General features: G+C 35.9%; 1 protein-coding gene across 1 annotated transcript in view; it reads right to left on the reverse strand.

Annotated features, from left to right (window-relative positions):
• Positions 1-5,874: 5,874 nt before the first annotated feature.
• The window catches only part of LOC123524603 (general transcription factor 3C polypeptide 3-like), a 59,801-nt gene continuing 42,424 nt past the window's right edge, over positions 5,875-23,251 (reverse strand). The window contains exons 19-26 of the mRNA XM_053538696.1: positions 22,201-22,305; positions 20,903-20,989; positions 19,360-19,458; positions 16,974-17,049; positions 16,165-16,289; positions 14,085-14,172; positions 13,076-13,146; positions 5,875-11,852 (exon numbers count right to left, since the gene is read on the reverse strand). Coding sequence (XP_053394671.1) covers positions 11,742-11,852; positions 13,076-13,146; positions 14,085-14,172; positions 16,165-16,289; positions 16,974-17,049; positions 19,360-19,458; positions 20,903-20,989; positions 22,201-22,305 — 762 coding nt within the window. The 3' untranslated portion in view covers positions 5,875-11,741. The remainder of the gene's footprint in view (positions 11,853-13,075; positions 13,147-14,084; positions 14,173-16,164; positions 16,290-16,973; positions 17,050-19,359; positions 19,459-20,902; positions 20,990-22,200; positions 22,306-23,251) is intronic.

A 23,251-nucleotide genomic window follows, 5' to 3' on the forward strand; every position in this document is an offset into this window, starting at 1 on the left:
GTTAAGGGGGCTTGCTGCTTTTCAACTAGTTTTATAACCCCGAAGGGCACATGTTTAAGTTTCCAAAATTTAATATCTGCTTTTGTTTTGGAGGGTAGAAATTGCATGTAAAAATTTAACCAGAAATTTTTAAAGCCAAAAGGGGGGATTTAAATTTTCCCCCAAAAAAAAATTTTCAGTGTTTTAAAGGGGTTGATCCGTGAGGTTAGTAATGATCTAGAAAAAGAAAAAAAAAAGTTTCAAATCTATATGCCTTTTAAATTTAAAAGCTGTAGGGACTTGCATGCAAAAAATTTCCCGAATTTGTAATTTTCCCCAAAAGGGGAAAAAAAATTGGCCAAAAGAAGGGGCAGAGTTATGGGGACTTTCTGCCCCTTTAACTTTGGGTTTTTTAACCCGAAGGCCCCGTGAAGTTTCCCAAAACAATTTGCATTAGTTTTGGAGATAATAACTTGCATGTAAAACTTTAACCAGAATTTTCTAAGTCTAAAAGGGGGCATAATTTGCTCAAAAAACATGTCAGAGTTATGGAACTTGACCCAGTGAGGTTGGTAATTGATCTAGAAAAAGAAAAAATAAGTTTCAAATCTATATGCCTTTTATAAATAGCTGTATGTACTTGCACGCAAAACTTTAACCAGAATTTTCTAAGTCCAAAAGGGGGCATAATTTGGCCAAAATGAAAGTCAGAGTTATGGGACTTGCTGCTATGAACTAGTTTTATAACCCTGAAGACACATATGAAGTTTCAAAACAATATCTGCATTAGTTTTGGAGATAGTAACTTGCATGTAAAACTTTAACCAAAATTTTCTAACTCCAAAAGCGGGCATAATTTGCTCAAAATACATGTCAGAGTTATGGGACTTGACCCAGAGAGGTTGGTAATTGACCTAGAAAAAGAAAAAATAAGTTTCAAAGCTATATGCCTTTAATTGATGGCTGTATGTACTTGCATGCAAAAACTTAACCAAGGTGTGACGCCGACGCCGACGCCAGGGTGAGTAGAATAGCTAGACTATTCTTCGAATAATCGAGCTAAAAAATTCACGAAAAGAACGTCCGTTCTGTTTAATTGAGATGTGATCGCGCATGTGCAAGGCAGTGTCACGTTAAATGGCAGAAGCCTAAAACGAAAGTGAAAAATTTGTAATAAAATGGATCATAGATCGGTTGTAAACAAACTTTTGTTCAAAGCTTTTTAGGAACCACTGTTCATTCATCGTACAACGTACGATTCATATAATTTTCACGAACGAAAAACAGCGTTTTCGAACTTTGTAAATTTAACCATGACAAAATTTATGAAACACATGGTGTTTATTGAGACAGTTTTCAATTATGGATAAACTGTTTGAAGATGAAGAAACTGTGAAAACGAAGGGTAAAACACCCGAAAGTGGGAAAAATAGCTCTAAATTGTCGGCAAATAAAGACTGTGTAAAACAAACAGTGAAAAATAGTGACAAAAGACACGCTAATAAAGAGGCACAATCACAGGTTTTAAACCAACAAGAACTGTCCGTAAGACAGCCAAGCTCGACTATTCGAAATATTGTCCCAGAAGCAGGAAAATATTACCCAAAAAGGTTAAATATCAAAGGAGATTTAAGTTCAAAAGGGGGAATAATTTGACCAAAATGCATATCAGTTATGGGACTTGCTGCTATCAACTAGTTTTATAACCCCGAAGGCACATGTTAAGTTTCAATTCAATATCTGCATTAGTTTTGGAGATAGAAACTTGCATGTAAAACTTAACCAGAATTTTCAAAGTCTAAAAGGGGGCATAATTTGCCCAAAATACATGCCAGAGTTATGGGACTTGATCCAGTGAGGTAAGTAATTGATCTAGAAAAAGAAAAAATAAGTTTCAAATCTATATGCCTTTTAGTAATAGCTGTATGTACTTGCATGCAAAACTTTAACCAGAATTTGCTAAGTCCAAAAGGGGACATAATTTGGCCAAAATGAAGGTCAGAGTTATGGGACTTGCTGCTATCAACTAGTTTTATAACCCCGAAGACACATGTGAAGTTTCAAATCAATATCTGCATTAGTTTTGGAGTTAATAACTTGATGTAAAATTTTAACAAATTTTTCAAAGTCTAAAAGGGGGTTAATTTGCTCAAAAAACATGTCAGAGTTATGGAACTTGACCCAGTGAGGTTGGTAATTGATCTAGAAAAAAAAAAATTAGTTTCAAATCTATATGCCTTTTGAAATAGCTGTATGTACTTGCACGCAAAAACTTTAACCAGAATTTTCTAAGTCCAAAAGGGGGCATATTTGGCCAAATGAAGGTCAGAGTTATGGGACTTGCTGCTATCAAACTAGTTTTATAACCCCGAAGACACATGTGAGTTTCAAATCAATATCTACATCAGTTTTGGAGATATTTAACTTGCATGTAAAACTTTAACCAAAATTTTCTAAGTCTAAAAGGGGGCATAATTTTGCCTCAAAACAGTCAGAGTTATGGGACTTGACCCAGAGAGGTTGGTAATTGCCCTAAAAAAAGAAAAAAATAAGTTTCAAAGCTATATCCCTTTTAAATTTGAGGGCTGTATGTACTTGCATGCAAAAACTTAACCAAAGGTTTGTGACGCGACGCCAACCCAACGCCAGGGTGAGTAGAATAGCTAGACTATTCTTCGAATAGTCGAGCTAAAAACTGTTCATGACCCTCCCCTGAGGTCTAAGACCAGATCAACAAAATTTGCCAAAACATGCCCCAGCTAAGGGGAAGAGTGATATTGAGAAGTTCTTACATGCACTTGAAGGGGTTCAGTCGGAAATTAAAATACAGGATGAGAAGTTGGCTAGCCAGCAACAATTGATTTTGGAAAAACAAAAAAATTGACAGTATTTCTGACAGAAAATTGATAAAGCAAACTGTTTATTCCCTTGTGTACTCCAAACATGGGTAAACTAAACTGACAACATTGCCTATGGCAGAAGGATGCTGACAACAACAAAACCAAAGATTACCTGACAGGTTCTGGAGATGCCTTCAATATCAGACTGAACAGACAGGCTACGTTTTAACCACTTTTTTTAAATCGCCATGTAATTAGCACTAATTTTCTTCAACTTTATAATATGCTAGACAACAACTTAACTTTGCATCGAAAATTTTTTAATATTTTAAGGCCTTATTTTTGGAAACTTTTGTATTGGGCGCTCCCTTAACACCATATTAGGAGGAATTTTCTCCCTGAATCCCACTTTACAACCACTGGGGCCTACTACTTTTCAAAGTCATCAAATATATATCCTTTTCCATCATTATAAACAAAACTTGCACAAAAAAAGGCCGGCATCAGTCTTAGCTATAGTATTTTTCTAGCTTCAAAAGATGCCCATTAGGCCTAAAAAAATAAATTGTTTGTTTCCAGTGACATGGCCAAAAAAAATAGGGTAGGTAGGTAGGCATTTTTTTTTTTAAGCTAACACTATTGTAGTTTCAAACAGGGAGATTAAAACCTTATAAACATGATCCTATTGTTATGTTTGATTTACCCCTGGATGTACAATGACTTTGATGTGTTTTTAGCAATATAAAATGCCATTTGATTGTGTTTTTAAAATATTATGAAATAAATATTTGCTTTACTGTTTGCGTTTTGTTGTGTTTTTTTTTCTTTTCCCAGATTTATAACCCCTTCGATTAGTCAAGGGTAGAGCAGACGATCTATGGATCAAGTGGTCATAGGATCGTTGTGTCCTATCATTCATTCTCCCCGCTAATTCATGTGGAGAAGTTGGCAATTATTGCAGAGAACAGGGTTTTTAATTTTTTTTAAAACGTGAAATTTGAATGAAATCTTGCTGTGGATTCTCTCTTTAAATAACATAATTTTAATATCGAATATTATTCAACAACCTGACTTTTAAAGCCTCTGCAGGCCTCGACCTTAACTTTTTTCAGCAGGTCCACCAACTGCTGAAATCTAGTAGACCTGCTCAGACTTTAGTGGACCTCCAAACGTCATAACTTCAACTGACTCAAAGAAACAGGGCTTATTTCTAAAATAATTATCAAAGGCCTGAAGAGCCTGAGTCGGCTAATGATTGATGTATTGACAGTATAGTCTACCAGTTTCAGTTTGTTTTTAGTTTTTTCTTAAAAATTTCATAACACAGCTCGTATTTACCCAAAATTATATCCGGATACGATTACACTTTTCTCCGTTTCAACATATATTTTTACAAATTGTGATGATTACGAAGACATTTAGCAGCAATTGGCAGTATCTGACATTGAAGGTTTATGGTTTTAAATTACCTCTTATTTAAATTTTTTCATAAAAAAGTTGTTTCGTTTCGTGAAAGCAGCCAACAAGAGATTTACTTTTTATTTTAAAAACTACAAGAAAATACAATTATATGTTTCGCTGATTTGTTTATTTCTCGAAAATAAGAATTAAAATCATTTTTAATATCAGTAGTAATAAAAAACCAGTAAGAGCTTCTTCTTCCGATAATTTTTCCGTCTACTGACTGCAAAATTCAACCACGCAAAGTTTAAAGAAATCATACGATGCGTGTTTGTTCAATGTGGGAGAATTGGTGATCGGCTATGTTACCTAACTCATCCAGACGATTCGAATTTTGTTTTTAATAAAGCATTGGGGCTTTTCTGTAATTTTTTATCGTTTTATACGCTTAGAAATTATTAGACTGCGTATTTGCATATTTCTATACGTAATTTACGCTTTAAAACGCATCTTATCTGGAGCCCTGTGGAACTAATTTTTCTTTCGCTGGATGTTTTCCCAAATTTTTTAGCCTGCGCAATTCTAAAATGCACATTTATGCTTAATGAGTTACATTCGAGTATTGCCCCAATTACAAGTTTAAATTGACAGATTACATCGTATATTGGTCATAGCAAAGGGAATTGACACAATTAACTTCATTCATGCAGTGAACTGTTTGAAGTTTGAGAAATCTAATGGAACTACATCCCTTTGTGTTATTCGGTCCATTTAGAGAATCGTGAACGCAAGGACTCGTCAAAGGCTTTCAGCCTTTGCCGACTCAAAAAATGGAAAAAGACTAGCAAACTGTTATCCCGAAAAATAATTAATTTGTAACGTGTCCCAAAAAAATGGACACAATAATCATTTATCCACCCGACGTTTAACCCCTTTTTGAAAATGAAAAAAAAAATTAACAATTATCGGTAATTATTCTGATGATAAACTAAGTAATTAGCCTTGTTTTCATCATCAATTAACACCCCCTCAAAGAGCTAAAAGAAGTGTGTCGGTTATTATGGCATCTGAAGTGGAGATCAAAGTGGTATAGTTGCCCGAGATTGTCATGGCATTATGTCATGTTTTCGCGCCATGTGACACATTACTGTCTAATCGTACTTTCTCGATTCCTTAAATTGTTGAGAAGAAATCAATAAAAAAGTTTTTTCTTTATCTTTTTTTTAAAGCGAATGTGCAATATCCCGAATAAACTGACATGTAAATGTGTCAAACCCTGAACGATGATAGTGGATAGCCTACCTCTGTGACCTATTTGCCCTCAAGGAATTTTACATTATTGTTTGAAAAGAATATCTAACAAAGTGTTGTGTCAAAAAATACATGTACAATGAATAATTTAAAACTTATTAAAATCCGCAACAACATCATACTGCTTTATTTTAAAACCACATTTCTATTTACGTTCACGAGGTCTCGTAACCTATTCTGCCGTGCTAACAGAAATCTGCTTGCCAAAAATCGTTTTACTCCATGTATTTAAATTGCTGCCGCTTTTTCATCATTTAAGATTTTTTAAATGTGTTTTTTGTACATTCTGGTCAAAAGTCTGAATTTTATCACCATTAGTATGTACCGTTATTTACTTTAAGAAAGAAGTAAATAATCAAGATCGCGCTGTTAGAAATTTTACAAAACATTATATGAAAATTTGTTCGTTTTTAAAGAATTTTGCCTACATTCCTGTGGATATCTTATTAAAATTGTTATAGAACTCAAACTGTATTAGTTCTCAAGGGGTGTTGAAAATTTGAAGCGATTATATTAAAAAATGAATGCACTATGCGCGTTTTTTGTGTCAAAAGTAACCGCGATGTAAATCAGATATTACGATAGGGCGCACGTGCTTCTGGAATGGAAAATTACCTGCACCATGAGCACGACGTTTTGATATTTTTACGATTCGCGGGTAAATTCCAGTCAATCCAGGTAATTTTGCCTGATGTAATTTCTCAATTTGGTAAAGTTACCAAGACAAGAGGACCATGATGGTCCTGAATCGCTCACCTATCCCCACATGACCCAGTGTTGAACTGAGTATGACGTCGTTATTTCTATTATTTGACAAAGTGACCTAGTTTTTAAGCAAATGTGACCTAGATATCATCAAGATAAAAAATTCTGACCAATTTTCATGAAGATCCATTGAAAAATATGGCCTCTAGAGAGGTCACAAGGTTTTTCTATTATTTGACCTAATGACCTAGTTTTTGAAGGCATGTGACCCACTTTTAAATTTGACCTAGATATCATCAAGGTGAACATTCTCACCAATTTTCATGAAGATCTCGTGAAAAATATGGCCTCTAGAGAGGTCACAAGGTTTTTCTATTTTTCGACCTACTGACCTAGTTTTTGACCGCACATGACCCAGTTATGAACCTGACCTAGATATCATCAAGCTGAACATTCTCACCAATTTTCATAAAGATCCATTGAGAAATATGGCCTCTAGAGAGGTCACAAAGTTTTTCTATTTTTAGACCTACTGACCTAGTTTTTGAAGGCATGTGACCCACTTTTAAATCTGACCTAGATCTCATCAAGGTGAACATTCTCACCAATTTTCATGAAGATCTCGTGAAAAAAATGGCCTCTAGAGAGGTCACAAGGTTTTTCTATTTTTCGACCTACTGACCTAGTTTTTGACCGCACATGACCCAGTTACGAACCTGACCTAGATATCATCAAGCTGAACATTCTCACCAATTTTCATGAAGATCCATTGAGAAATATGGCCTCTAGAGAGGTCACAAAGTTTTTCTATTTTTAGACCTACTGACCTAGTTTTTGACCCCACGTGACCCAGTTTCGAACCTGACCTAGATATCATCAAGGTGAACATTCTGACCTATATTCATGAAGATCTCATGAAAAATGTGGCCTCTAGAGAAGTCACAAGGTTTTTCTATTTTTAGATCTACTGACCTAGTTTTTAACCCCACATGACCCAGTTTCGAATCTGATCTAGATATCATCAAGGTTAACATTCTGATCAATTTTCATGAAGATCCATTGAAAAATATGGCCTCTAGAGACATCACAAGGTTTTTCTATTTTTAGACCTACTGACCTAGTTTTTGACCGCGCGTGACCCAGTTTTGAATCTGACCTAGATATCATCAAGGTGAACATTCTGACCAATTTTCATGAAGATCCATTGAGAAATATGGCCTCTAGAGAGGTCACAAGGTTTTTCTATTTTTAGACCTACTCACCTAGTTTTTGATTTCACATGACCCAGTATCGAACTTGACCTAGATATCATCAAGGTGAACATTCTGACCAACATTCATGAAGATCTCATGAAAAATGTGGCCTCTAGACAGGTCACAAGGTTTTTTCTATTTTTAGATCTACTGACCTAGTTTTTACCCCCACGTGACCCAGTTTCAAACTTGACCTAGATATCATCAAGCTGAACATTCTGACCAATTTTCATGAAGATCCATTGAGAAATATGGCCTCTAGAGAGGTCACAAGGTTTTTCTATTTTTAGACCTAATGACCTAGTTTTTGACCCCACGTGACCCAGTTTCGAACTTGACCTAGATATCATCAAGGTGAACATTCTGACCAATATTCATAAAGATCTCATGAAAAATATGGCCTCTAGAGAGGTCACAAGGGTTTTCTATTTTTAGACCTACTGACCTAGTTTTTGACCCCACGTGACCCAGTTTCGAACTTGACCTAGATATCATCAAGGTGAACATTCTGACCAATTTTCATGAAGATCTTGTGAAATATATGGCTCTAGAGAGGTCACAAGGTTTTTCTATTTTTAGACCTACTGACCTAGTTTTTGACGGCACGTGACCCAGTTTCGAACTTGACCTAGATATCATCAAGGTGAACATTCTGACCAACTTTCATAAAGATCCCATGAAAAATGTGACCTCTAGAGTGGTCACAAGCAAAAGTTTACGGACGCACGCACGCACGGACGGACGGACGGCGGACGACGGACGCTGCGCGATCACAAAAGCTCACCTTGTCACTTTGTGACAGGTGAGCTAAAAAAAACACTCACCCGATCGGTGGAGTAGTCCATTCGTGCTAAGAGCTATAAAAATAATAATATACTTATTTGCAAAAATATGCAGCCCGATTTTACCGCTAAAAAAGTTTAGGGTCGGCGGTAAAAAAATAGGGTAGGTCGGGTCACCGGAAACAAACAACTTTTTCTTTTACGCCTTATTTTTTGGAGCTGAAAATATATAATTCCATAAATCATGCATATTCACTCGTAAGTATAAATGTATATATTATAATATTTCAAATACTGTTTGTCCACTCATGTTTGTACAATTTCAAAAATTCTGTAAATCTGTATTCTGCATTTACATATAAATGTAAAATCCCAATCTCACAAACTCTTTTATGTCCCTTACCTTATACATAATTGCACTGTATAGCATCATGAATTTTTTTCTGTAAACTGTTGCAAGAACATCTATGATGATTTTCTTGTGACAACTAATGGTTTTAGTGCCTTTGTTCCTTATCAAATGATCAAGTGAAAAATGCTTTATCTCCATCAATTCAGTTCTACAAAGTTTTCTCCCAACAGTTCTGGATAACTTATCAGCCATCAATCACACCTTAATTTGAGCCACGCCATGAGAAAACCAATGTAGTGGGTTTGCGACCAGCATGGATCCAGACCAGCCTGCGCATCCATGCAGTCTAGTCAGGATTTATACTGTTCACTAATGATTTCTCTCATTGCAATAGGCTTTTAAAGCGAACAGCATGGATCCTGACCAGACTGCGCGGATGCGCAGGCTGGTCTGGATCCATGCTGGTCGCAAAGCCACTGTGTTGGTTTTCTCGTGGTGCCGCTCATTTGCTTTACAAACTTAGAGCCAGCTGCTTTACAAAACTTGTACATAAATCAATCAAAAAATACAATATGTCAATACTAAAGGATGGAAAAATATTATCCAATGCAGTTTGATAAAATTCAAAATAATTCAATATAGCAAAAGTACCATAAAACATGCATAAACCGCCTGTCAATGTAAGAGCTGTTTTTTGTAACAATCGCATAATAATTATGGAAAACTTAGTGGTTCGTAACAATCCATTCCCTATCTGGGTATGAACTACAATACATGCACTACAATTATCAAATTAAAAATTGTGACTTCAGCACTTGTACAATGTACATAAGTAAACACAGAAAATTCTCACAACTTATAAAAGATTGACTAACTGGTAAGGCAGAAATCTCTGAATTAACATTTTAAAATCTGATTTACCATTCTTCTAAATGATTTGTCGCTATATTAAACTAACTTTTGAAAATAGAAAAATATCACTGTCCATATTTATTTAAATCACCTGTCACTGCATATGAAGTCTCAATCTTTTGTAGGGCTGGGATGATTACACGGTTAATCGGATCTGATTCGATTACTAGGTGAAACCGATTTCAATATTGCAAAACCGCTAATCGCTCTCAAAGAATAAACACCACGATTCGTACTTTATCTTTTTACATTTCTTTGACTAGCACATAGACTCGTAGTATATTTCTGCTTAAACACATTTAACGTAGTTAATAGTCAGTAATTTGCCTGTCGTGATATGTTTGAAATAAAATACACTAAAATATGACATATATTATCACACTGCTTGCAAACGATAAAATCCATAAGTTCCTAATCATAATGTAATCACCTACAGTTGTCAGGAAAAAAAACAGCGTTTTAAATATGGCGGCCGATTAACCGGTTCGGTTCGATTTCATACAAATGATTAACCGGTTTCAAAATTTTGAAATCGTCCCAGCCCTAATCTTTTAACCTTTAGCCTGCTGGTGGCAATTTATTCTCCCTTTGCGACCAGTATCAGCCTGCACAGATGTGCAGGCTGATCATGGTCTGCACTGTTCGCTCTTCAGTCAATAAATTTTCAGTGAACATCCCTTTGAATAATAAGTGGTACTGCTCAAATTGAATGATAGACCAGTCCATTTTAGAAAATTAACAGGGTAAAGGTTAATTACAAACTTTACTTGTATTTCCATGGTACATTTCACTGATGCCACTCATCCACTTTAGCCATTTAGGAATTCATCTCTAGCTTTATTTGCAATATCTTTACATGGCATTTTCTTTGACCAAAACAAGAGAAAAAATTTATCTATGAAAACAAAAATTCCTCTGATACAAAATGACTGGCATCCATGAAAATGAATGGTAACAATTATCACATTACTCTTGCAGGGCTTTTTCTACATTCTGCATTTTAGGCCAAAATAGGAGACTTCCCAATTTGAAATAGGGACATTTTTTTTTTCAATCTGTAATAAAGATTTACATTTTTCAAAATGTTTGTTCCCAATATTTCAATCAGGACTTTCAAAACTGAAACAACTCGATGTAAAATGAAACGATTTCATCAAAGACACTTTATTTTCAAAATTCCCAAGTAAACCAAAAATCACAATTACATTTCCAAAAACTATGCATGTTATTACCGATTTCAGCTAAAAAAAAGCCCTGTCTCTTAAAAAAACAACATGATTTCATTTTAACAATATTCAACAGGTATCAGTTACATAACAAGCTAAACATGAACAATTTCCTAGGCTTTTATCCAGGATTCTGTCAGGCTTACTCAGTAAATAGTTTTAACAGATAAAATATCTTCAAAATAATTAACAAGAACACTGGAGGCAAAAACCTAGGATAAAAAACAACAGAACTTTTCACCACAAACCTGTCTGCAGTCACCTGTTACACTGGAGATTCTGTTTATTTTCTCCCATTCTTCTCATATCTGTCTTATATACACAGATAAATACTATTTCAAAATCACTTATTAAATACTAAATCATATCATCTCACTGATGGTCAAATTTCCATCATAGCTCACTCTGAACAAGTAAACAGAAAGTCTCCTTATATCTGTGACAAACTGTTGAGTCAAAAATAGAAATACTGTACTTCCACATTCCCACAAATACACACATTAACTGTCCCAACTATGTCAGCATTACTTTCCGTACTGCCATTCATCTCTTTAGCCTCCAACCTAAATCCATTTGTCTGCCATTCATCTCTTTAGCCTTCAACCGAAATCCATTTGTCAAAGAAACAACAACTTTCCCCATACAGCCTACAATCTATATTCATTCATCACTGCAACACCAACTTTCTCCTGGTGTTGTTTATCTTTTTTTAGCTTTGAGCCAGTCATGGTGCACTCATTCAAAACTGTCCACAGCAGTGTAATGCTCCTATTGACCTATTATCACAGTCTCAATGGATCAGTGGATTGTTTCATACATGTGTTGTTCAGTCTCTCAAAATGACAAAATGACATTTGTTAGCTCTTAACCAGTCATCAACAGTCCACAGCAGTGCAATGCTTTTCTCCATCTATCATCACCATCTCCTGGTCATCTGTTGTTATGTCTCGAGATTGTTTTACACATGTTTCCCAGTCTCTTCAAATGACACAATATTTGTAGAGGAGGTATCTTGCGTAATCAGTCGCTCCGCTGTTCTGGTAGATCAATGCCAAGTTGTAGGCTATCTCCATGCTTAAGTCAAACATTCCCTAAAAGAGTACAACAATACAATTACAATACTAATGATTATGAAATATTATTTCATCTCATAAAACCTCTAAAAATACAAGAAATATAAATAAAGAAAACCTGTTTGCTTAAGCTCAAAATATCTTTCACTTCTGAACACCAGATCTTGTATTTTTACAATTAGCTTTGCCAATTGTGAAGTTACTACATCTATGTTCATCGACTGAAACATATTTCAATCAAACACCAAAAATACAAATATTCTATTTGTTCTTATTTAGCTCTGCATTTCTCGATGACGGGATTTTAAAATTTAAGCAAAAAACTATCTTAACCCATGGGTAAAATTCAAGCAACTCCAGAGAACAAATGTCTAGTGAACAAAGTGCAAGTTTCTTACTCTAAAGGAAAGAGGCAATTTCTTATATATTTGTTATTGTTTGGTTTAATCATGCACCAACACCATTATAGGTCATAAATTATGGCGACTTCCCAGCTTTGATGGCGGAGAAATACCACAGGTGCCCTCCATGCATTATTTCATCAGAAGCCAGCACCTGGGTATAACCACCAGCCTTCCGAAAGACAGCTGTATAGCTTCCTCACATAAACAATTCAAAGCCTTCAGTAAGGCTCAAACCCACATCAGTGAGGGTTAAGTGATTCAATACCAGCGACTAATCCCATGACCAGGACGCCCCCATGCAGTGATCTCTCCTTACAATTAATGTGCTAGAGGAAGTAACTTCTTCTGGGAGTTCGGGCAAAAGGTTCAAACCCAACTGCAGCTTTTCAAAAATTAGTTTGAACTTAATAAATTCAGCATGATAGCACATACAAAATTGTATTTTCACATTTTTTCACTAAATATTTCTTTTTATTAATCTTCATTTTTTTCCCAAACATTTTCTAGTGACATGAAATGAATCCATTATGTTCTGGTTTTCAATCGTCCTGCAAGGTGATACTTTAACCTTTAGCCTGCTTGCAGCAAGTAATTCTGTCTCTGCTATCAGTGCAGACCAAGATCAGCTTGAATGTCTGTGCAGACTGATCATGGTGTACAATGTTTGCTTATCAGTCAGTACATTTTCAGCTAACCCCTTCTTCAAATAATAAATGGTATTGCCCTACTTGAATGATGGACCAGTCCACTTTAGAAATTAAGCAGGGTAAATGTTGATATAAGCGTCGTTTTAAGAACTTGTGCATGATACAGGCAATGAAGCTTCACATCTCTTACCGATTTTTCTCCAACACAAGGTGGAAATCCTAATGCCTTCTTGTAGTAATGGATTGCTGCATATAGCAAATCTGAAATAGTAACATGTCACATGACGGTAGTTGCACTTACTGATTATAAATCTTAATTTTTATGCAGAAAATGTAATTTAACCAAGTATATTTTCTAGAAACTGCTAAATTTACTTCCATGACCTTGGCAGATGTTCAATATATTTGTTGAGTTTAATGTCACGACGACACAAATATAAGTCGTATGTGGACTTTCCAGCTTTGATGATGGAGCAAGAACCAAGGTGCCCAACCTGCATTATTTCATCATGGAAATGCATATTGGTAAAACCGCCAACTTTCCGTAAGCCAGCTTGACAACTTCCTCACATGAAGAATTCAACACCCCCTGAGTGAGACTCTTACCCACATCATTAAGGGGCAAGTGATTCAAAGTAAACAACCATCACCACTAAAAGGCCCTAGACTGACACAGGATCTAGACAGTAGTGAGCCATGATCCAAAATCAAACAAGTGCACTACCTGTGGGTGCCAACATTCTTCTGCTTGAGAAAAGGCAATAAGCAAAGAAGGTTTCACTGTTTTTTCAACCAAAGACAAATATTAGATTCAAAGATGGCCCCTTTGGGCAGAGGAAAAGCTCAAATCATATGATCTTACAATTGTGAACATATACCATTAATGGTGCTAACACTTCTTCTGATAAAATGTAAATCACTGTCACAGAAATTAATTAACAATCAAAATACTGCTGCATGCTATCAATACAATATTTTTCTTCTAAATGAATTTTTAACCTAGCTATAGCTGATACACAGATGAATGCATGTGTTGCTTCCCTAGTGATCTGCTAAAGGCACATACACTGTATTGTAAGTTCACAAATATGCGATACCATTTACAACTGAGATAAAGTTTTCACAGAAAAAACATCAGAACATTGTGTTCAAAGTCAGAACATTGAGTAAACTTAACTACATTCTAAACACAAACTCACTAATCTGATGCAGTGCCCGAGCCAGGTTATAGTATGTCTCCTGGCATTCACCTCGTAGCTCAATGTAGTTGTTCAGAAACGCCACACCCTGAAGAATAAACATTTCCAGCATAATTAAATGTGATATTCTGTTAGCATTTATGAGTTTCCAAGAGTGCCACACAATTTGTTAGAAAACACATAATATTAAGTATAAACAAAGTCTTATGGAGAAAATATATTTCTCTTCAGATTTTATACTGAAAAATTAAGTTTATGATACTAAAGGTAAATATTTTACCAAGACCAAACTAGAACTGTCACAGGAGTGACTCATACCCCCACCATACGGTCTTGTCACAGAAGAATGGCAACCGTAAGGAATCTTAAAAATACTTTGGAGTACTTCATCCTGGGCTTCCACATATAAGTAATACTAGTATAATACTAGTATAGTAATACTAGTAAATATATTAAATCTGTAATATTAGAGATACACTAAAAGTGAATACCGACCCATGTTACCACGGAAAAATGTTTTTACTTTTTACATAGGACTTATAATAAAAAAGTTAGAAAAATACCTAAAATATTGAAAACCTAAAAATAGGACTTCTAAAAATAGACTAATTCCTGGAATTTAAGGGGAAGAAACTCAGTACAAAGGTTAAAAAAAGGTTACTTCCCTTTGGCTCTAAGCCAATCAGAATGAGATATAGTGAAAATACATCAAAATTAACCTTAAATTCTAGGTAAAAGGGGACAGAATTCAAGAAAAATAGTGTCAGAGTTATGCACCTTGTGTCACATGATGTGGGTGATGAGGTGGAACATCTATTTTAAGTCTGAATCAAATCCATTCAGTAGTAATTGAGATATAGTGAAAATACATCAAAATTAACCTTAAATTCTAAGTAAAAAGGGGCATAATTCATGAAAAATTGGTGTCAGAGTTATGCACCTTGTGTCACATGATGTGGGTGATGAGGTGGAACATCTATTTTAAGTTTGAATCAAATCCATTTTGTAATAATTGAGATATAGTGAAAATACATCAAAATCAACCTTACATTTAAAGTAAAGGGGGACATAATTCATAAAAAATTTATGTCAGAGTTAAGCACCTTATGTCACATCATCTGGGTGATGAGGTGGAACAACTATTTTAAGTCTGAATCAAATCCATTTAGTAATAACTGAGATATAGTGAAAATACAACAAAATTAACCTTAAATTCTAAGTAAAAGGGGACATAATTCATGAAAACTTGGTGTCAGAGTTATGCACCTTGTGTCACATGATGTGGGCACATGATGTGGGTGATGAGGTGGAACATCTATTTTAAGTTTGAATCAAATCCATTCAGTAGTAACTGAGATAAAGTGAAAATACATCAAAATCAACCTTAAATTCTAAGTAAAAAGGGGCATAATTCATAAAAAAATGTGTCAGAGTTATGCACCTTATGTCACATGATGTGGGTGATGAGGTGGAACATTTATTTTAAGTTTGAATCAAATCCATTTTGTAATAACTGAGATATAGTGAAAATACAACAAAATTAACCTTAAATTCTAAGTAAAAGGGGACATAATTCATGAAAACCTGGTGTCAAGAGTTATGCACCTTGTGTCACATGATGTGGGTGATAAGGTGGAACATGTATTTTAAGTTTGAATCAAATCCATTTAGTAATAACTGAGATAATAGATTTCGGGACACGACGCGACGACGCGACGCGACGCGACGCGACGGGACGTGACAAAACTGACTCCTATATAACCCCCTCAAACATGTTTGGTGGGGGTATAATTACTACCAACAAACCTCCACTGGTAAACAAAAGTGCAAACTGAATTTTTAAGGGAATGTAATTCATTATATATTAATCCTTATCTACATTTTTCAAATGAAAAGCTAAGTGTTTTTATAATACTGCAGTTTGTGAACAGTACATTTAATGATTCTTATTTCAACCTTTTGTTTACTTCAGACAAGGAAATCACTTTGCTAGGCTGTAAAACACACAGGATGTTTAACATCACTTATCATGACTGAAGACACTTAGAACACAGTTTTGTATCAAAATCAGATCATATACCTGTGTTATAAGATACTGGCGTTTTGCTGCAAATCTTTGCGATGCACAATGTATGAAATCAAGCCCAATACACAAGCTCACCATAGGATCAGTAGGAATTCTTCTAAACACATTGGCATACTCTCCTGGAAACAGACGAATACATAAGTACCCAGCCAGCTACATACATTAATGACACGGTTCAATATTAACATAATGTCCACAAATCTATAAGTTTACTGCAGACTACGCAATGGCAAATTCTTAATCATGCTTTCCATTTTGGCTGAAATTATTCATATCATACTCCCTTTGTTATACAAGCCTTTCTTCCTCCATTTCGCTTCTTTTCTGGAGTAGCAGACATAACTTTGAGAAATATGCACACAATTTTATGTTACCACTGACGCGTCTGGGTTGGCAGCTGCTTTTAGCGTGGATATGAAACCAATGGGTCAAATCAAGTAGGTACAAACAAACCAGATTTGTAAACTGTTGCTAATTCTGTGGCAATTTATTTAAGTTTCACAAAGTAGTGCTTGTTTTTCAGGCAGAGTGAAAGCATTTTTTCACAACAACAAATGAAGAAATATCAACGAGAGTTACACAAAGATATTGGATTCAAACGGGATAGCTAGCTGTCAGAGAAAACAATTCTAACTCACAAACTGACTGTTACTTGCAACCATCATACAAGTATTTTTTTTCAATCAAAACCGTTCAAAACTTACTTTTGGTAAATGTTTGTATGTACCTAACTGTATGGATATTCTGATGTACTTTTATTAACATTCTTTGAATGATTGCATTGAAATATATATATGACTCACCCAGTGAATGCTTGTATGTACCAGATGCCATTGAATTATGTCCATTCATTATTCCCAGCATTATGTTGTTGGGCTCCTAAAAGACAGACACAATTAGGAGTAAAATGAAAGACATAACAAAACAAGAAATGTTTCTAAAACACCGCTCCCATAAGACAGACACATTTAGGAGTAAAATGGAAGACATAGCAAAACAAGAAATGTTTCTAAAACACCTATGTCCCCTATGACGGCCAGTTGTGGAAGTCTAGATTTGTAATTTTCATTCTCAAGTATGCTGTAATCTTAGGACCCTAAAATCAATAGGTATCTTGTACTGAACCAACATTCATGCTATGAATATTGGTGGCTGTACACCGAACAAATCCTCTAGCTATCAACTATTGGCAGTCTCAATGTTACACTGTCCCACAAAGTACCAAAACTCTTTACCAACTACTGATAAACTGACAGAATAACCAACAGCCTACATGAGCCAAAAAAAAAAAATACCCTTCTCTAAAGAGGGGCATAAATACAATGGTTAGCAATCTCCTCTAGAAGATAGAAAATCTAATAAAGACTTTTCCTGAGCAATAAAGCATTAAATATTTTCTTACGCCAAATAGGAAATGTCTCAACCAGATTTTACTGAAAGAGATCAAATGGTTTAAGCTCTAACGCACACATTGAGAGACAAGGTACATTCATTTTTCACCTTCATGCATGTAAAAAGTTAACTGACCATAGTCAGTATTTTTAACAGATAGAACTAATAACAAGAGCACCGCCATGCGGGTGCTGATGCTCATCTGATTTTTTTGTATGAAAGAAATATTGTCCTACCCATGTTTATCAATAGCTTTGATTGATTTGATATTTTCTAAGTCCAAAAGAGCAAAAAGCAGGATAAAGTTATGTTTCTTCCTGTACAGGGTCAGCTTATGATGGTGAACAAGTGTTGCAAGTTTTAAAGCAATAGCTTTGATAGTTTAGGAGAAAAGCTGACCTGAACATAAAACTTAACCATGGAAAGTGATTTTCTAAGTCCAAAAGGGGCAATAATTCTTGCAAAAAGCAGGATGGAGTTATGTTTCTTGATGTACAGGGTCAGCTTATGATGGTGAACAAGTGTTGCAGGTTTCAAAGCAATAGCTTTGATAGTTTAGGAGAAAAGTTGACCTAAACATAAAACTTAACCAAACTAGAGCTATCACTAAAGGTGATGAATGTACCCCCGCATGCACTGACACAGTACATTGCAATTTGACGCACACAAGATTGCATAATTATGTGGACTGTATGTATATAGACTGTATGTATACAGTATAGTTACAAAAATCAAAGTCCCATAACTTATGCAGAATATTTATCTAAAAGAATGTAACATGCACCATGCACAACTAGGGTTGGTACTGATCACTTGTGTGAAGTTTCATTAAATTGTGTATAAGGGTTTGGTAGATGAGGTACGCACAAGACTGCATATGCAGACTGTATGTACATAGTATGTTAACAAGAAACAAAGTCCCATAACTCTGCAATTTTTGTCACTGAAAGAACCTAACATGCCCCATGCACAACTACTGTTGTTACTGATCACTTGTGTGAAGTTTCATTAAATTGTGTCAAGGGGATGAGGAGAGATGGTGCGCACAAGATTGTGTCTATGTATATAGTATAGTAACAAAAAAACAAAGTCCCATAACTCTGCAAAAAATTTTTCTAAAAGAACCTAACATGCCCCATGCACAACTACTGTTGGTACTGATCACTTGTGTGAAGTTTCATTAAATTGTGTCAAGGGGATGAGGAGAGATGGTGCGCACAAGATTGTGTCTATGTATATAGTATAGTAACAAAAAAACAAAGTCCCATAACTCTGCAAATTTTTTTTCTAAAAGAACCTAACATGCCCCATGCACAACTACTGTTGGTAGTGATCACTTGTGTGAAGTTTCATTAAATTCTGTCAAGGGGATATGGAGAGATGGTGCGCACAAGATTGCGTCTACGGACAGACGGACAGACAGACAGACAGAAAACCTGAAACCAGTATACCCCCCCCCTTACAACAAAAATCTAATATTTTCTAAGTACAAGTACAAAAGGGGCCATAAATCTTGCAAAAGGAAGGATGGACTTATGTTTCTTGCTGTACAGGGTCAGCTTATGATGGTGAACAAGTGTTCCAAGTTTCAAAGCAATAGCTTTGACAGTTTAGGAGGAAAGCTGACCTAAACATAAAACTTAACCAGGCAAGGCCTACGCCGACACCGATCAAGTGATGACAATGACTCATTTTTTTTTCAAAAAATCAGATGAGCTAAAAATAATGTATCATCACTGGTATCAGAAAAATCCTGCACAAAATCCAAACAGTACCAGGCAATTTATTTTTACTTACAGTCATCATTTTACGTAGACAGAAGCGGTTATGTCTCTGGTCATTACACACCATTATCACTTGCATAAACATGTTCCAGGCTTGAGGTGATTCTAGATTCTTTGAAAGAAAATAAATATTACATCTTACATATTGATCACATTTAATCATGTTGGTTTGTTAGAAATACAAAGTAACTATTGTGTAAGCAGTTTTTAAACAATGCTTAAGCTATTTCTGGACAAGAACCAATGGTCAGAAAAACTCACTACTTGCCAGGTAAATTTTTGTCCAAGATTTTTTTAGATATCTGATTTTGCCTACCATGGTAAATAACCTGATGTTTAATACTAATTCACAGAATAAAAGGTAAAACTTGACCCTCTCATTGTCTCAACCATAAAAGTATTGTTTGTGTACGTGTGTGTGTGTTCAGGTTAAAAGTGATTTTCAACAATTTTTCAGTCATATAAACGACGGTGTCTACCACTAGGCTACCAAGGCGGTCAACCATAAAAGTAATCTTAAAGTATTCTACATAAAGAATAAATATTAGGTTGCACTTAACATTAGTCCTTAACTCTCGAATTTTAATCTGTACTTACTACAATGTATATACTAACAAGAGCTGTCTCCGTAGGATGACACATGCCCCCGATAGCACTTTGAATGAATAGTTATGGCTGATGTCAAGAGTTTAGGACCTTTGACCTACGGAGCTGGGTCTTGCAAGCGACACATCGTCTTACTGTGTCACACATTCATGCATAGTTATTTTAAAATCCATGCATGAATGACAAAGATATGGACCGGACATGCCCATCAATGCACTATCATGAAAAATGATCTTTAACGTCTAAGTGTGACCTTGACCTTTGAGCTACGGACCTGGGTCTTGCGTGTGACACGTCCTCTTACTGTGGTACACATTCATGCAAAGTTATTTGAAAATCCATCCATCGATGACAAAGATATGGACCGGACACGCCCATCAATGCACTATCCTTTAACATCTAAGTGTGACCTTGACCTTTGAGCAACGAACCTGGGTCTTGCGCATGACACGTCGTCTTACTGTGGTACACATTTATGCCAAGTTATTTGAAAATCCATCCATCGATGACAAAGATATGGACCGGACAGGCCCATCAATGCACGACCCTTTAACGTCTAAGTGTGACCTTGACCTTTGAGCTACGGACCTGGGTCTTGCGCACTGCACGTCGTCTTACTGTGGTACACATTCATGCCAAGTTATTTGAAAATCCATCCATCGATGACAAAGATATGGACCGGACACACCCATCAATGCACTATCCTTTAACGTCTAAGTGTGACCTTGACCTTTGAGCTACGGACCTGGGTTTTACGCACTGCACGTCGTCTTACTGTGGTACACATTCATGCCAAGTTATTTGAAAATCCATCCATGGATGACAAAGATATGGACCAGACACGAAAATTGCCGACAGACAGACAGACAGACGGTTCAAAAACTATATGCCTCCCTTTGGGGGCATAAAAATTCACACAATGGCAAACTCTGCTCCAAATATGGACATACCTCAAGGACTGCTTGCCTGCCAAAAGCGTAGGCACGTTGTGGATTCTTTGATATTATTGCAGCATTTAATATGAACCATTCAAAATCCTGAAAAAAAGAGCAGCAGATCAATATTTCTGTGAATTATTGCAAAATCAGACCAGCCATTGATGAAATGATGAAGCAGAAAGAAGTGGTCAAAGTTTCAAAGCCATATGACAAACAGGTTAGGAAAATATGGAATGGTATGAAAATTTTAACTGATTTCCAAGTCCAAAAAGGACCATAATTCAGCCAAAATCCTTGAAAGACTTATGGCCAAACACATATTGTTCAAGTTTGGTGAGGATCGGATGAAAAATGTTTGAGTCACTGCGCCAACTAGAGTAAAAGGGCCTATTTTGGTAATTCAAGGCCAGTAATTCCTAAGTGAGAAGGCCGATTTGGCTAGTTATCGAACTTGGACGAGGACTTTTGGTCAAACACATTTTCTTCAAGTTTGGTGAAGACAGGATGAGAACTGTTCGACTTAAATGCCTGAACAAAATTTGTGAGACACACAGATGGAAACACATACAGGAGTAAAGCATTATGTCTCCCACCACACAGCAGTGTGAGAGACATAATTTATGTGTCTTGACCTTTAACAAAGGATTAGTCTTTATGTGACAGACTGTCTTGAATGCACATACAGATAATAAAAATTCTCAGCCTAGCGAACAACTCTCCCAGCTAACAACACACTTACAGCTAACAAGAATATCTCGGCTTACAACATACCTACAGCTAACAACATATTTACAGCTAACAACATACAGCTAAAAACATTTACAGCTAACAACTTACAGCTAACAACATATTTACAGCTAACAACAATCTCGCAGCTAACAACATACTTAAACCGAACAGCATACTTTCATCTAACTGGGTACTCATAACTAACAACAATCTAACATCTAACAGTATTCTTACTTTGAGGATAGGTGTTTTCTCCTAACTGAACATACTTTTGAGAGAATTTTGAAACCAAACATAGAACTTAAGCTTACAGCACACTAACAGCTCACAATCTTTTCTCTTAGCTGAATATACAACTAACAGCATATTTACAGCTAACAAATGCATTCAGCCACAAAACTTTCCTCCTAACTGAACATACAACAGCATTCTTGCAGCTAACATCATACAACTAACAGCATTCTTGCAACTAACATCATACAACTAACAGCATTCTTGCAGCTATTATCATAGAGCTAACAGCATACATTTAGCAAACAAAGTTTCCGTTAGACTGAACAAACAGCAAACAGCATACTTACAGATAACAAAGTATCCTCCTGACTGAATATAGGACAAAGCATACCAAGCAGTGTAACTTCTTCAAATTCTGTATACCTCTCTTTCTCCAGCAAGGACTTTCCTAACTGTAACATTCAACAATAGCAGGATCATATATTGTGAGCATTAAAATTTCATACACATGGGTACACATGGGCGTTAATGTTCTCTTAGCATAAAGTCATCTACTACAGATGTTATTCAGTTCGTCAAAAAAAAACAGATTTGTGTCTATAGAACATTGATGCCCCAACACACTGTGCCATCCTTAGCAAAGTTTTTAAAACAGACCATCTTCACATGAAGGACGTACAACTAGAAGTTTGAAGCAAATTATATCAAGAAACAGTTGTGCATGTGAGCAACTTTAAATCCATTCTTTCAACAAGAGGGCCAAGATAGCCCTAGGCTGCTCACCTAAGTAACATACCAGCAGGGATCGAATTTAACGGTCGCTAACTCGCAAAATTCAAGTAAGAATAAAAAAATGCGAGTAGAAAATCATGGCACTCGAATATTTTTGCGATCACGTTCTAAAATCGGGGAATTCGCTCAAACTGTCCTTTTCTCTTTAAAAACTCCTTTCGGGCAGTTAATTTACCGATAATCACGTGACTGCTTCTAGACGCTTGTCGCTTTATACAAAAGTAATTATCGGATATGTAAGTAAGCGTCTAGGCAATATTTGTTTTCATTTTGGACATCTGTAATTTGCAAAATTCTGTGAAAATGGAGAGGAAATAACATGTTTCTTGGTGCAAAAAAGCCCGCGGAGCTCGAAAATGCTAGCAACACTACGAACTGTGACCTGAGAAAAACTTAAAAGATTAACGTCAAGCCAAAAGTCCAAAGAATCATCGAGTACAGTCAAGACTGCCTTAACGACCCCCTGAATTTAGCGACTCCCTGTCATATGCGACCCTATTTTATGCTCCGGACGCAATTTACTATTAAAAGAGTCTGAATTAAGCAACCCCCTGCCTTATGCGACAAGCGACTGTGAAATCAGGCTCCCGAATCGATATTTAGACC

The sequence above is a fragment of the Mercenaria mercenaria genome, chromosome 3 (genome assembly GCF_021730395.1).
Source record: "Mercenaria mercenaria strain notata chromosome 3, MADL_Memer_1, whole genome shotgun sequence".
NCBI lineage: Eukaryota > Metazoa > Mollusca > Bivalvia > Venerida > Veneridae > Mercenaria > Mercenaria mercenaria.